The sequence below is a fragment of the Diabrotica virgifera genome, chromosome 6 (assembly GCF_917563875.1).
Source record: "Diabrotica virgifera virgifera chromosome 6, PGI_DIABVI_V3a".
Classification (NCBI taxonomy): domain Eukaryota; kingdom Metazoa; phylum Arthropoda; class Insecta; order Coleoptera; family Chrysomelidae; genus Diabrotica; species Diabrotica virgifera.
This window is the reverse complement of record NC_065448.1, coordinates 176,885,678-176,902,963: the sequence shown is the minus strand read 5'-3', so window position 1 is coordinate 176,902,963 and position 17,286 is coordinate 176,885,678. Positions and strand designations below refer to the sequence as shown.

At 33.5% G+C, this 17,286-nt stretch overlaps 1 protein-coding gene across 1 annotated transcript in view; it reads right to left on the bottom strand.

Annotated features, from left to right (window-relative positions):
* The window catches only part of LOC114328617 (unc-112-related protein), a 192,301-nt gene that overhangs the window by 28,521 nt on the left and 146,494 nt on the right, over positions 1–17,286 (bottom strand). The window contains exons 3-4 of the mRNA XM_028277509.2: positions 16,356–16,689; positions 8,559–8,764 (exon numbers count right to left, since the gene is read on the bottom strand). Of these exons, the coding sequence (XP_028133310.1) occupies positions 8,559–8,764; positions 16,356–16,689 (540 nt within the window). The remainder of the gene's footprint in view (positions 1–8,558; positions 8,765–16,355; positions 16,690–17,286) is intronic.

Below are 17,286 nucleotides of genomic sequence, written 5' to 3'. Positions count from 1 at the left end.
AGCGTAAACAATGTTATATACCAAAATGTTCTACATGAAATTCAAAACAAAAAATATTCTATACATAATTGTTATAGAATCAACGGTTCCAGAGTTACGGAGGGTGAAAATCGAGGTTTTCGATACTTTTTATATTTTTTGGGCAATATTTATGATATAACTATACCAAAAACCCAGACATCCAAAGTGAAAGTTATCGTCCAACACCAAATTGTTCTACATGGTCCACATAATGTTCAGAAAAAAGTCACACCATTTTGAGCGTCGGGTTTGGGGGGGAGAGGGGGGAGAAATCGGTAAATATAAAAAGTATCGAAAACCTCCACTTTTCACCCTTCGTAACTCTGGAACCGTTGATTTTATAACAATTATGTATAGAAACTTTTTTATTTTAAATTTTATGTAGAACATTATTCTATAGAACATTCCTTACGCTAAAGCATAGTTTTAGAAATATTGACGAAAAACGTAAAAAAAACTACTAGTTTACCGATTTCTCCCCCATCTCCCTCCCGAACCGGACGCTTAAAATGGTGTAACTTTTTACTGAACAATATGTGGACCATATAGAACAATTTGGGCTTGAAGGAAAACTTTTACTTTGGATGTCTGGGTTAGGCCTTTTTTTGGACCAATTATACTATACTACCTCCGTAACTTTGGAACCGTTCATTTTAGAACGGTTATGCATAGGGCCTTTTTTGTTTCAAATTTAATGTAGAACAATTTTTTGTAAAGGGTTGTTCATGCTAAACCGCTTAGTTTTAGAAATATTGACGAAAAACGTAAAAAACTAAGAATTTGCAGATTTCTCCCCCCTCTCCCCCCAAACCCGACGCTCAAAATGGTGTGACTTTTTTCTGAACATTATGTGGACCATATAGAACAATTTGGTGTTGGAGGATAACTTTCACTTTGGATGTCTGGGTTTGGGTCTAACTATACCATACTATAATATAAATAAATCGATTTTATAAATAAAAGCGTTCTGGAGCTATTTAAGAAAAACTAACTTCATGGCGCCATCTTCAAAGAGCTCTAGCTCCCTTAAGAAGCATTTTCGGACTAGGTGAATTGGGTCTTAAAATTATCTGAGGAATCTCCTGTCTTCGTTTGTCGGTAGAGTTTCTGGACACCCTGTATTTTGCATAATATAACGGCTCAACTAAAAACTGTTCTATATAATACAAAATGTTAAAACACAAACTGACCAGGATTTTCGTCATAGAGAGCCATGTTATGGACTGCTCCCTTGTAGCAGTAAAAACCAGAGGTGACCGGGGAGAGAGTGAGAGAGAGACACAAATATATTTACCCAACCATTCATGTTCATTTTCTCTTTCTGTCAACGCTAACCGGTAGAGAATTTTATTCTGTGCCCATATCATTTAAAATCACAGTTAACACAAATTTTTTGTTGAGCCCTTATATTACTGAGGGTGCGATATGTTTATTTCCAACTTCGAAAGATGGCGGTAGTGTCATTATTCTGTTGGTGGTAAAATTAATATTTTTATTCCGGAACAATGACACTTTTCAGTTATGCTCTGACATTCGATGTGAACTTATCGTTATTTAACATAAAAACCGTTGTATTTCAAGAAGTGTCCTAGGTATTTTTCGTTAAGTTTAAAAAAGTGACTTCAAAAAAGTGAAATTCTTACTTTTTTTCTTTGTTAAATCAGATATCATAGTTTTTTTTTTTGTTTTTCCTCTTACACAATTAGAAACATTTACTTATCCACATTCTTCGTTTTTAATTTATAGCAGTTACCGTTTAAAACTTATAGTTAAATTAAGGTCTACAAAATATATTTTGTCTCCCCTGAAAAACGTGGCTTTTGAGTTGGGACACTGTTATTCCGGATGAGCGATATCTTTGGTCAGGTTAGCCTTGGAAACAACTACAGTAATCACTCAACTGACGTTCTGAAATGTTAATTATGTTTGTATACGTCACACTGATTCAGTTCTTATCATTTTTATGTGACTACTATTTTAAGCATAATAACTTCAAAATGGCGTTTGTTGTTAACAATCCCTCCAAATATAATAAGCGTGCGGCGATACCAATTTCAACCTTCTTCGGGCAAGGTCATGTTAACATGTTTTTTCAACCACGAAAGACCCTTGCTCATGAAGTTTTCGGAACCTAAAGTGCATATTAACGAAAACCTTTATAAGGAAACTTTAAACAAGGTTGATCAAGCCATATAATCAAAACTTCCAGAAAAGCTTGTTATTCTCCTGCACGACAATGCTCTGCTTTATGTACCCGAAGGAATGAAAAAATCTACAACGAAAGAAATGATGATATTTGATGGTAGGGGAGCCCAAGCGGGGATTTTTGCAGTTACTCGAGCGCGTCAGATTATCATATGGGGAGAAACCTGGTACCCTGTGGATGTACGTCTACCATATATTGGCTCTAAACACAGGGGAGTTCGTTAAGGGGGGCCCGAAAAAAAAATCTATCCTTAAAAAAACTCCAAATTGTCAGATTAAGATAAGGTAAGTTAAATACATGCAAAAGAGTGTATATTTTAAAAATCTGACGATTTGAGCCGGGCGTAAGGAAATGGGCGAGTCCCAAAGTTTCACAAGAAAAAAGCGAATATTTCGCGAAATAAATGACAGATCGAAAAATTAAAAAATTTGTGCTCAATATTTTTTCAAAATCTATCGAATGATACTATACACGACCTTCCATATCCCGCTATATTTCGCGAAATGAACAACAGATCGAAAAACTGTAAAATACACTTATTCAATATTTTTGAAAAATCTATAGAATGGCACCACACACGAGCTCCCACGGAGGTGGGGTGGGGGGTTTCCATATTTGGATTCCTTACTTAAAAATAAGTAACTTTTATGCGAAACATTTTTTCGAATTATGAATAGATGGCGTTATAATCAGAAAAAACGATTGTTGGAAATGGAAAATTAAATTAAAAAATGGCAAGCGCCCACTAAAATGAAAAACTTTACTTAACTTTTTTTGGTTTTGGGACCTACTCTTCACAACCCAATAGGTCCCAAAGCGCTCGAGTGACTGCACATTTAGCATACTTTGCTCCCCTACGTATCCACTCTATATTTCCAATTTATCGCTCTACGATTTTCACATCTTTGGGCCACTGAAAATGGCGTTAAAAGGTAATCGTTTTCAGATGAACAAATTACAGCGACAAAAATTCTTTAAACAGGGTATGCATTGTTTGGTAAAACCGATAAATTTTTCTGGATCAAAGATACGTTTCAATTGAACAAGCCTATTAAAAATGTACTGATGGAATTATTTTTTACCTATTTATCTTAATAATATCACTATAACAGGGCAATGTGTCCACGAAGTCCGCCAGACTTGGACCATAGTTCGGGGGCTATAAACAACTTTTTGCACGAGTTACATACAAAACCTAGGGCCGGCGTAGCTCAGGCGGCAGTATGCTTGGCTCGCGTGCTGGTAGGCCGGGGTTCAAATCCTAGCGCCGACAAGAACAACTAGACATTTTTAAAATGTCTATAGGCCCCAGGTCGACTCAGCCTGAATAAAATGAGTACCTTGGGTAAAACCAGGGGTAATAATAGGCGGTTGAAGCGTAGCACTGGACCTGTTACCTTCCTTGTATACCGTAGGCCCTAGATATAGCAGACTACCCTGCTATATTCCCAAAGCCGCGTCAGCGGTATAAAACGGGAGACTATTATTATTACATACAAAAGATAAAAGTATTGCATATAGTATATTATGCATATTATACTATGGTGCATATTACGCTGCCATGTATAAACCGAATTACAGACATTCGTTTCTGAATGATAGTTTAAAGATGCTGAGTGGTGCCTATTATTTTCTGTTATCCAAAATAGATGGCGCTACATAGCGGCATCACTCAATGATGGGAAATTTGCTTAAAAATCCTGTCTTTCTTTGAGTCTATCTTGGATCTGGCATTATCTGATGAGTCTCAAAAAAAAACGAAACATTACGAACACTACTGATATTTCTGGAAGATATAATCATTTGGAGTCTCATCATAACTCTGTACGTATTTAATGGTTTTCCAATCATCAGAACTTTGTGAGACTAGAGGTAAATAGAAATGAAACATTCACCTGGCCATTAGTATCAAATTAATAATGTGTCCGTGAAGGCTTGTAGTGAACTCTATAGCAAGAAACACGACGTCAAAAGATTTCTCGTCGACGGTGATTTAAGGAAATTGCAAAATGTGTGCCTGTTAATAGCTACAAGATGATGTTAAGAATGCACTAGCAGTTTACCCATACAAACAGTCACCTTCTTCACTATTTACGTAGTGCACCATCTCTCACCGCTTGTTTCTGCTGGTGTTATACAAAACCCTAATTTAAAAGAACCTAAGGGCGCCTATGCTAGTTTTGCAGACGGGCACCTTATGCCCTAGCGGCGGGACCGTTCTCCATCTTGCATCTCTGTCTCGTATACCTGTACTTCTAGCTCTGTATAGTGTCTTACCAACGATTTTTCTGAGGGTTTTTCCCTCTGCTGTTTCTAGCATTCTATTTTGTTCGCTCTGTGTCGGGTCGTCGCACTCGTTTCGTCCTTATTTATTTTCATTAGTCTTTGACTAGATAATAGCAAAACTACATAGGTAATAACATCCCTGGTGCTTAAGGTATTCTGATCATATAGAACATGCATAATAAGAAATACTGAAAGGTAAACAAAAGAAGAAAGACTGGAACAGTGGAGATAAGTTCTTGAAAGAAAAAGTATGAACCAAGATAGGAACTTATATAAAAATGTACATAGAGAAGACAACCCCTCATAGATTTAAGGGAAGTCTGTAACGTTACAAACGCCACATCTTTACTATTTTATTTTTAAATAATTATTTTATTGTATTTTCTTTAATATTTAATTAATAATTATCTTCTGTATTCGTTTTAACTTGTCTTCCCGTTAAAAACCTGTTTTGCGCCCTCTTTCGTTATCATCTACATATTTCCTATCTCTCTTTTCATCTAACATCTAAGTCATACTGAATACATTCCAGTATCTGATCTAATCTTGTGTTCCATGATCGTTATTTTAAATTTCATGTTCTGTGTTATATGTTTCGCTGACATGACAGTGAGACTTCATCCCCGCTCGCTGACACAAACTGAAAGTGGAAGGGAAGAATTAATTTATAAAAGCCATGGCTTTCAAATAAGGCCCCATTTATTCATCAGACCAACATCCCTTGGGGTAAGAATTCAATATTGTATTTTCTGGTATTCATTATTGTCCGATACATTCATAGTTTTTTTATAATCGTTTTTTGTTTTGTCTCTAACCTCCAAATCTCCAATCACGTGTGCTGTCTCCATATTTTAATTTTTAACTTACATATATGCACTCAGATAATTTAACTAGTAATCATCACTATTACTTTTATCTTATTCCTTTGCCATTTGCTACTTTTTACGATTATTTGGCAAAGCTCGTTTTGTTTTTACTTCTTGATGTTTGATATGTATTTTGTCTTCTAGGTTTTGGGAATAAAATCAACTTTTCTCCCTTCGGGAGCTTCAAGCCTTCATCGCCGGTGATGCCACTACAAGGCAGGACATAATGGATACATCTCCACTAGACTACAGCTAGACTGCAACGACGAACATCTTCAGCTGCAGGGATCTGAGGCCAAACGTCTGCCCAGGTCTACAAGAAGTCTACAGTAGTACCATTCGACATCAAGAAGTTACCATGGAACCAATAACTACCAAAAGCCATAAGTATAATCCAAAAATTGTTAGTTTTGGCAAGAATCTGAATATAGATTTGTTATTGAATTTACTAAGTCATATTTTATTATATATTTTTGAACAATAAACATGAATAGTTAAAGTATTGTTTTGTTTGCTTCCAATCCAGATTTCCATAGTTCATATTTAAGATTAGGACAAGACGAACACACACCTTGGGAGACTGAGCTAGGCCAGGGTGAACGATAGCTATCTTGGATGATTGAGGTATGATTATTCAATATTATTACAATTATCTGGGGTAGTTTACGTTATCGTTTCAAGTTATGGACCAAGAGCTAGCAACGTCGGAAAAAAAATCATTTTAAGACGGCTGATTCTTTCATATATTGTTCCCTATGCTTCCTCGAACACCGTACCGGCCATCTGGCTACTGATACAGGTTGCGTTCATTACTGCGCAGCACACTTGTACTGGTAAACATATCGAATTTAAAATTTATTGTAAGACGAAAAATTTTTTTGTCATTACTTTTTAAACATTATTAGAAATATGAACTGTAATTGCCAGACATTTCTGTGGTTTAAAAAGTAATGACAAAAAAATGTTTCGTCCTAAAATAATTTAAATTCAATATACAGGGTGATTGATGAGTGTGATAAAGCTCAGTAGATCCGCTATATAGTAATAGATAGCAATAAAAGTTAATAATAAAAATTGTGGCCAACTTTCAGCATCGCATTACGAAATTAGTTAGATTGTTACAGGGTGTTCGATAACATAGTGGCAGACCAAACTTATGTTTTTTTAATGGAACACCCTATATTTTATTTTATATTCGAAATCCTCTTAACTTATCCATCACAAAAATATAAAGGTTTGTTATATTATATAGGGCTTCTACAAAGTTATAACCAATTTTTTATGAAAATCGTAACAAGTTCAGCTCCCTGTATAAATAAAAAAAGCACAACAGCGATGGTTTATTGGTGCCATATTTTTTTGTTGATTGTGAAAATTTTAGAATTGTTGATATTGCTAATTTTCCTTATACCGAATACAGGGTGAGTCAAAACGCAAGTACATTCTTTTCTCAGAAATTTTAAATGGAACACCCTGTATTTTATATTACTATGAATATATCAAAAATATCATTACCGTACTCTAATTTTTGTATAATATTCCCTATGCCTAAATTTGTCAGTTTTCGACATATTGTCATTTTTCAGAGCAAGTTATTAATTAGGGTGTTCTATTTAAAATTACTGTGAAAATAATGTACTTGCGTTTTGACTCACCCTGTATTCGATATAAAGAAAATTAGCAATATCAACCATTTTTATACATTTTGACAATCAACAAAAAAATATGGCACCAATAAACCATTGCTGTTGTGCTTATTTTTATTTATACAGGGAGCTGAACTTATTACGATTTTCATAGAACATTGGTTATAACTTTGTAAATACCCTGTATAACATAACAAACCTTTATATTTTTGTGATGGGGAAGTTAAGAAGATTTCGAATATAAAATAAAATATGGGGTGTTCCATTTAAAAAAAACAAAAGTTTGGTCTGCCAATATGTTATCGAACACCCTGTAACATTCTCACTAATTTTGTAATGTGAAGCGCAAAGTTAGCTACAATTTTTGTTATTAACTTTTATTGCTATCTATTACTATAGCGGATCTACTAAGCTTTTTCACACTAATCAATCACCCTGATTTTGTGTTTACCTGTACAGGTGTGCTGCGCAGTAATGAACGCAACCTGTATCAGCAGCCAGATGGCCGGTACGGTGTTCGAGGGAGCATAGGGAACAATATATGAAAGAATCAGCCGTCTTAAAATGATTTCTCGAAAACGTTGTTAGCTCTTAGACCATTAAGGAGAAATATACAGTGAGGACGTTTGAGTTGGAATAAATTCATTATCTCGAGAATGAGTGAATTTAGAAAAAAAATGCGGAGACAGGTCGATTTTTATTTTTTAATTATGACTTTTTGGCATATATATCATACTAGTGACGTCATCCATACGGGCGTGAAGACGTAATCGATGATTTTTTTTAAATAAGAGTAGGGGTCGTGTGATAGCTCATTTGAAAGTTTAATAAATTCTCTATTCAGTAATATAAACAATACCCTAATTATTTATACAGGGTGGCCAAAAAATATTTTTTTTAATTAAATTAATTGACATAAAAAGAAGAATGTAAGCAATTTATTTATTTCACAATACATTTTACTGCTGTCAGAAAATAGATAAAAACGTTTATTTCACAAATAAAAGTTGCTTTTCGCTTAAATTCAATGTTCAAACTGCTAAGAGACAAGTGGGTTGCAGCTTTAACTTGAGTTTAAGCGAAAACAATATTTTTTGTCAAATAAACATTTCTTTCTGTTTTCTGACAGCACTAAAATGTATTTTGAATTAAATAAATTACATACATTCTTCTGTTTGTCTCAATTAATTTAATTCAAAATTAATTTTTTTGGACACCCTGTATAAATAATGATGTTAACGTGTATATTACTGAATAGAGAAATAAATAACCTTTCAAATAAGCTATCACATGACTCCCACTCTCATTTATAAAAAACATCGATTAAGTCATCACGCTCAAATGGATGACGTAACTAGTATGATTTATATGCCAAAAAGACATAATTTAAAAATAAAAATCGACCTGTTTCAGGATTTCTCTCCCAATTCGCTCATTCTCGAGATAATGAATTTATTCCAACTCAAACGTCCTCACTGTATATAAAATGATAGAAACTTTTATATGTCAAATAGTTAAAATATGAATACTTACGCAACATTCATTCGAGCCTTTTCTATTAATGATTTCGGTCTAATAAGATGCCTCTTGGCTTCTTGACTGGGTGATGGTGGACTGTGTGCTAAGGAATTATCAAAAGATCCATCAAGCTGTTCGAGACTTGCGCTATTAGGTACGTATCCAGAATAATTTAATGATCCATTCATGTCGTTGCCGAAACCATTTCTGTTCCATGTTCCCTAAAAATTACACAATAACACTTTATTCACAATACACAAATAAAAATACAATCAAATAATAACGATTGTCAATCTCAAAGTGAAACCACAAATTGTAAAACAAAATTTATTAAAACATTTCAGTAAATTTATTAAAAAGTTTCGGTGTATGTCATCTTCACCTTTATAAAATTAGGAGAAGTCTATCTAAAATGCGTAATATACTACTTTAATAAAGATTTTTAAGTATGTATACTAAATCATTTCAATGTCACTTGATTTGGCTCTACTATATAAGATTAAAGATTTCATAAGATTAGTTTTGAGTGTATAGATTCTGCCATTTGAACCAATTGATCATTATCATCATGCAATCTCATCCGTTTACTACTGGACATAGGTCTCTCTCATTTTTCGCCACTCTCCACGGTTCTGTGCGTCTTGTTGCCATTTCTTGGACATTCGTTTAATGTCGTCCAACCAGCGTGTTGGTGGTCGTCCTCTGCTGCGTTTGTCTTCTCTTGGGCGCCAGTCAATTAGATTTCTGGTCCATTAGTCTCGCTACGTGACCTGCCCAATTCCATTTCAGCATGGCTATGCGTTCGACGACATTAGTGATACCTGTTCTTTTCCTCAGGTCTTGGTTCCTTATTTTGTCTTTTTTTTTGTCACACCGAGAATCGGTCTTTCCATGCCCCTTTGCCCCACTCGCATTTTTAGTGCTGTTGTTTTTGCGAGCGTGAGAGTTTCTGCTCCGTATGTCTGAGTATGTCATAATAGGAAGAACGCATTGGTCAAATGTCTTCCATTTCATAGCTATCGGGATCTTGCTCTTAAAGATGTTCCTTTAGTGAACCATACGCCGCCCAAGCAAGTGTTATTAGTCGTTGAAATTCACAGGTCTGATTAGAGCTGTGCTGAGCATTGGAGCCTTACATTTATCCTGAACTAAAACTTGTAATATAGGTGAATAGAGCAGTTCAACTGAATCTCCTTACTAGATTTTTCCAGACTTCATTTGTGATGTTCATTAGGTGAGTTTCCACTTTTATCCTTTTATTATTATATATTTGACTAATTTATACTTTCGTTTACATTAGGTACTCGACCGGTCTTGTTACCAAGCTTACTTTAAGTAGATATACTGTAAGGGATGCGCTGGAATACAAAACAATTTATAAGAATTTAATACCTTACCACATCTATCATATGCTTCTTTTCATGAGCATTTTTCAGTGCGTCGCAAATGATAGAAAAAAAGGTAAGTCCGTGTTAATATACATTTTAGTAACATCACATTTTAGTTAAATCTGACAGTTGTCACATTTTATTTGCAATTTGGCATAAAATCAAATCAGTTGTGTTTATTGCATTTATAAAATGGTATTTTCTTTGATTTGTATAGTCTTATAAATTGTTCAGATTATATTCGTATGTCTATTATATAATTCGCAAATTATTTTATTTTCGATTATGACGCCATCTATTGACAACTAGAATAAATGTTATAAATGTTACCGACGAAAGGCAATCACCGACGTGCGTTTTCTTCTGTCACATACAATTTAATGCGTTAGAAAGAAATCGAAAAACTGTGACGCACTGAAAGATCCTCATGAGAAAAAGATTAGCATTAACTGTTACATTGCTCCAGTGCCCCATTGCCATTGGGAGACTTCTAAAAACACAAGATTAGCATTAACTGTTACATTGCTCCAGTGCCCCATTGCCATTGGGAGACTTCTAAAAACACTAACACTTTTAAACTATACCGTCAACGTCAAATTCAAAGTAATTTTGGTGTCCTATATAATAATAATAATTGCCTATACGCTGTGAGCTCGTACGTAGAGGGGATATTTATAAATTCGCGAGCGCCAGTAGTGGAAAGTCTGTAAACGTTTACCGGAAATTTGACATAAATGTCAAAGTGATTAATTTAAAATTAAAATTAAAAACATTTATTATAAAAAATATTAGTTGGTCAAAGCTGTGGTATATATTTTTACCTTAAATATACTTACGTTTTAAATACTGAATTTACGTTTTTTTAATGTTCCGTAATATGTAATTATAAATTATTCCATTAATCTTAGCGCCATCTACACGATAATTGTGAAAGTATCCGAAGTAAGAAATTCATATTTTATCAATAGAACGTCAAAATGATTAGCAAAATCTTAAAAAAATCGATTACAATTTAATTACTTTTTTGCGTTGTAAATATTAAACGATAAGAATTAAATAATAAATTTAAAAATTACCGGTGAAAGTTGAAATAGTAATCCGCCAGGAGCGACACCAGCGAAGCTCAGAGCGTATACGCTGTGAGCTCGTACGTAGAGGGGATATTTACAAATTCGCGAGCGCCAGTAGTGACAAGTCTGTAAACGTTTACCGGAAATTTGACATAAATGTCAAAGTGATTAATTTAAAATTAAAATTAAAAACATTAAATATAAAAAATATTAGTTGGTCAAAGCTGTGGTATATATTTTTACATTAAATATACTTACGTTTTAAATACTGAATTTAAGTTTTTTTAATGTTCCGTAATATGTAATTATAAATTAATCTATTAATCTTAGCGCCATTTACACGATAATTGTGAAAGTATCCGAAGTAAGAAATTCATATTGTATCAATAGAACGTCAAAATGATTAGCAAAATCTTAAAAAAATCGATTACAATTTAATTACTTTTTTGCGTTGTAAATATTAAACGATAAGAATTAAATAATAAATTTAAAAATTACCGGTGAAAGTTGAAATAGTAATCCGCCAGGAGCGACACCAGCGAAGCTCAGAGCGTATAATCTCTACAATTTAAGCGTTCTGTTTTAAAACATATCACACTATCAAACTACACATTTTGTTTTTTAACAGCTGATTGTCTTACATTTAGTTAATATCCATTAATTTTTTACATCAATTCCATATCCTTTTAATGTTATAATAATTAGTAACTGTATCGCCAAATAGTTTTGATACCGATTGTCAGTACGACTAAGATGACACTTGTCACTACGTACAAACTGTCACTGGTACAAACTTGTACATATTTTCAAAAGAGGTAGCGTACCAACTTGTAATTTTTTCAAAATGATACCCAAAGGAGTATGTTTGAAGTTGTTTGGGTTTCTAATAACCCAAATAATAAAATAAATAATAAAATTGTGTATTCCAGAGGTTCCTAAATGAATAGGGCTTTTCATCGATTGTCATTTGTTTCGAGCTTCTGCCATATGTTGTATAATCTGTGTATAATATTAATATACACGGATTATACGACATATGACAGAAGCTCGAAACAAATGACTGTGAATGAAAAGCCCTATGGCGAGGATATCGCAGCCACCCTCCCACTCTCTTTTAAACTAGATTCAGTCAGTATCAGTTTTTTCATTAGGAACGTTGTGTATAATAAACTCTTTCTTAAAGTTGTGTATTCTTACGAATTTCAGATATACATACTTCTAATTTTATATAGCTGAAGATGACATACAGTCGAAAAAAAAGAATACCCATGAACGATCACATCAATCACTTATTTTGTATTTGCTGTCTTTTTCTATAAATAACAAACGTTTGTTAGGTTATAGGCTCTGAGCTTCGCTGGTGGCGCTCCTGGCGGATTACTAATTCAACTTTCACCGGTAATTTTTAAATTTATTATTTAATTGTTATCGCTTAATATTTACAACGCAAAAAATTAATTAAATTGTACTCGATTTTTTTAAGATTTTGCTAATCATTTTGACGTTCTATTGATAAAATATGAATTTCTTACTTCGGATACTTTCACAATTATCGTGTAGATGGCGCTAAGATTACCGTTTATTTCAATCAACGATATTACGGAACATTAAAAAAACTTAAATTCAGTATTTAAAGCGTAAGTATATTTAAGGTCAAAATATATAACACAGCTTTGACCAACTAATATTTTTTATAATTAATGTTTTTACTTTTAATTTTAAATTAATCACTTTGACATTTATGTCAAATTTCCGGTAAACGTTTACAGACTTGCCACTACTGGCGTTCGCGAATTTGTAAATATCCCCTCTACGTACAAGCTCACAGCGTATACGTCATAGGTTATGAACGATCACATCAATCACTTATTTTGTATTTGCTGTCTTTTTCTATAAATAACAAACGTTTGTTATAGAAAAAGACAGTAAATACAAAATAAGTGATTGGCTTTTCATTCACAGTCATTTGTTTCGAGCTTCTGTCAAATGTCGTATAATCCCTGTATATTAATATTATACACAGATTATACAAAATATGACAGAAGCTCGAAACAAATGACAATCGATGAAAAGCCCTATTCTTTCATTTTTCCGACTGTACGTCGCGTCGGTCGAAAAGCCTCCTGAAATTTTTTAAAGATTTTTTTTACAATTTGTGGTTTTACTTTGAGATTAACAATCATTATTACATCACAAGCCACATTTTCATTATTAATACTTAATCACTTATTTATTATTAAAAACATTTAAAAAATTCAAGGTTTCCATATTTTAATGGTGAAAATAACAGGGATTTTGAATGTATTAAAATAAAAATATAATCTTCCCGCAAAACGGCAGTTTCCTTAAAAAAACCTCAGAACGCAGTATTTTTGTTTATTTTTAAGGAATAATTGATAATTAAAAGGTATTTAAATCACTCTCAAGTCACGTTACAACAAACATCAATCAAGTTGCATGACGTCACGTGTTCACAGATAAATACAATTTTAAATCACTTTTTAAAAACCTTTTGGCAGGCTTATTTGTTCTTATTAGTTAAATTATAAATGATTGATGGAAATAAAAAAATCTTTATCGTAACTAAATTAATTATAAATGATTAATGTATGAAAACTTTTATTATCAATACATAGGTCATTATGCAACAAAAGAAGTTATACTGGAAGTGGGAAACGAGTTTATCATCGCATCATCATCTGCCGTTTTCAGTCCACTGCTGAACATAGGCCTCCCATAGATAATTCCATTGCATCCAATCTGGGGCACCCTGAATCCAGTTGTGCTCGATGCGCTTGATATCCATATTTGAATCTGGCAACATGTCCCGCCCAGTTCCCGTAATACATAGTTTTAAGTTGCTTTTTTAGTTTTTGAACTCATGCATTTGTCGGCTCCCGCCAGGTAGCTGACAACTTTTTTAGTTATTGTTGACCTATAGGATGAAAACCTACATGTTTCCTGCCTAGAGTTCGCGTCCATTTTTTAATTATTAACAATTTTGTGCAATCAAAGCAGTAGCAGCCCCTTCACTTACCATGACTAGTCACCATTTGAACAACATTTTTAAAAATTCGAGTAAAATATCACCTTTTCGAATACGTAAAAAGATGTTTTCTAGGGACAATATTTTTAAAGTTATTTTAAATGTTTATAAACTAGGATTTTTTACTATAATAGATAATTTTTTATCTTTTATTAATACATTTTGATAGTATCACTTTTCTACTTTCATTTGGCATACGCAGAATTCTCCTATCTTCATTATTTTCTGTAATTTGTTATTGCAAAACAAAGGTCTCTGGGATAAACAAATAGAATAACTTTTAAACTAATTAATGGATCGGTCTCAAATTTTGAGGGTTTGTTATGTACCCCAATACCCAACTTTGAGTGAAACACTACAGGTCTAAGTTAGTTTTAGTAAAAGTTATTAATAAATAACGATATTCAGTTATTTTGCAGTTTACGAAGCAACAAATTAACTTTTTGACTTTCAAAAATCGTCATTTTGAAGATTTTTCAATGTTCTAAAAAAATAAATTTTGTAATTTTATGTCAACTATTTAGTTTTTTATTTGAGTGCAAAAAATGGAAATAATCGCGTTGATTGCACTAAATTGTTAATAATTAAAAAACGGACGCGAACTCTAGGCAGGAAACATGTAGGTTTTCATCCTTAAGGTCAACAGTCAACAATAACTAAAAAAGTAGTCAGCTACCTCGATATTTCAGTGTCCCGAACATGGTCTATTTCTTGCTTATCTACTTGTAATAATACAGTTTGAAAATCCCAACTCTAACTCGACGTCCTACTGTAGACAAATCAAATCTTTAGTTTCTGCAAAATGTACAATATTGAAGTGTTCAGTGGCCCACCGCCTTTGCCCAGCTGCCGTCGATCTAATAATCACTAAATTTATGACTTCCGTGCTTTTTGAATGAATAGTGTTAAGATAACAGAATGCTATGTTTGTTTTATTTTTGTTATGAATGCAATTTGTTTTATTCTATTTAGAAGTGAATGCCCACTTCTATTTCATTGATGGATGAACATACATACAATTCTTGTTATTCGATTTTAATTTTATATACAAATATTTTTTTGTACAGTATTTTCTCCGCCGTCTCACAATTTGCCGCCCTAGGCAACTGCCTATATTGCCTAATGGATAAAGCAGCCCTGGTCATAACTAACAAGAAAATTTTTGTTCTTGTCCTACACTAGCACTATGGTAGGGGAGCCCAAGCGGGGATTTTTGCAGTTACTCGAGCGCGTCAGATTAGCATATGGGAGAAACCTGGTACCCTGCAGATATACCTATACCATATATTGGCTCTTAACACAGGGGAGTTCGTTAAGGGGGGCCCGAAAAAAAAATCTATCCTTAAAAAAACTCGAAATTGTCAGATTAGGATAAGATAAGTTAAGTACATGCAAAAGAGTGTATATTTCAAAAATCTGATGATTTGAGCCGGGCGTAAGGAAATGGGTGAGTCCCAAAATTTCACAAGAAAAAAGCGAATATTTCGCGAATTGAACGACAGATCGAAAAACTAAAAAAAATGTGCTCAATATTTTTTAAAAATCTATCGAATAATACCAAACAAGACTTCCCACGGAGAGGGGTGGGGGCTAAATTTAATATTTTAAATACGAATCCCGCGATATTTCGCGAAATAAACATCAGATCGAAAAACTTTAAAATATACTTATTCAATATTTTTAAAAAATTTATCGAATGGCACCAAACACGACCCCCCACAGAGGTGGGGTGGGGGGTTACTTTAAAATTTTAAATAGGAACCCCCCATTTTTTATTACAGATTTGGATTTCTTACGTAAAAATAAGTAACTTTTATTCGAAACATTTTTTCGAATTATGGACAGATGGCGTTATAATCGGAAAAAACCATTATTGGAAATGGAAAATTAAATTAAAAAATGGCAAGCGCCCACTAAAATGGAAAACTTTACTTAACTTTTTTTGGTTTTAGAACCTACTCTTCACAACCCAATAGGTCCCCAAAGCGCTCGAGTGACTGCACATTTAGCATACTTCGCTCCCCTACTACTATTAAAATATATTAATTAACTTAGTACTACCGAAGTACTATTCCATAAGATTATTGATGTTGTACTGATACTAGTAATGGGGAGTTATTCTTCTATGACTGATAATACTTTAGGTTCCAACCTCAATATTATTATGTGATTTGTCTAGCTAGCAACTTCCACTGCCAGATCACTGTCATTAAATAATATTGTTAGGAACAGAAAAGGATACAGAAAAATCATTACTTATACTTTTGACAAAAACGATAAAAAAAATTAAAGCAAAACAAATACTTACATTTCCACTAGGACTATTTACAGGCGTTGAACTTTGCGGTCCTCTAGATGGAGTTACTGGAGCACACATGTAAGACTTATCCAAACTTCCGTTACTGCCTCCCGGACTGCTATTCGCTATAAACGTGTTGGTATCCGATGGAAGGTGTCCGTTCCTATTCGTTCCATTTTCGTATTTTTTCTTTGGCAGGTCTTTATAATTGTATTTTAAATGATTGGGTTCCAGTGGCTTCGAAAGAGACAATTCTTCTGGGTGCCTTAAGCCTAAATCTTTGCAAAGTTGAGCTACAGCGGAGAAAGTTTTGATTGAAAAGTCAACCCGCATATCCAAATACCTGAAAATGTATAACAAATTTATATATAACAACAAGCTACTTCTTAAGATAATTCTTAATAGAATCATGCAGAACTGTGAAGAGATAATGGGAAACAAACAATTCGGTTTTAGAGAAGGATTGGGAACAAGGGAAGCTTTGTTCTCAATGCTAACATTACTTCAACGATCATGGAAAGTACAGAACCCAATTTACGTCTGCTTTATAGATTTTAACAAGGCGTTTGATAGGGTTCAACATGATAGGCAGTTTGAATATATAGAAATGATTGGAATAGATGATAAAGATCTGAGACTTTTACAACATCTATACTGGAATCAAGAAGCTTCTATTCTGGTAGACGGCAAAGAAATAGACAAAATTTACATTCAAAGAGGTGTCAGACAGGGTTGTGTGCTATCCCGTGACCAGACATCTCGAAACGCGACAGTTCGTAACCGGACAACTGGTAATGGACAATTCGTAACAGCGACAGTTCGTAACGGCGACACTTCGTAACAACGACAGTTCGTAACTATACAAATTCGTAACGGACAATTCGTAACGTCCAAATTGAATTATTCTGTTTATTTTTGTTAACGTGGAAACTATTAACTG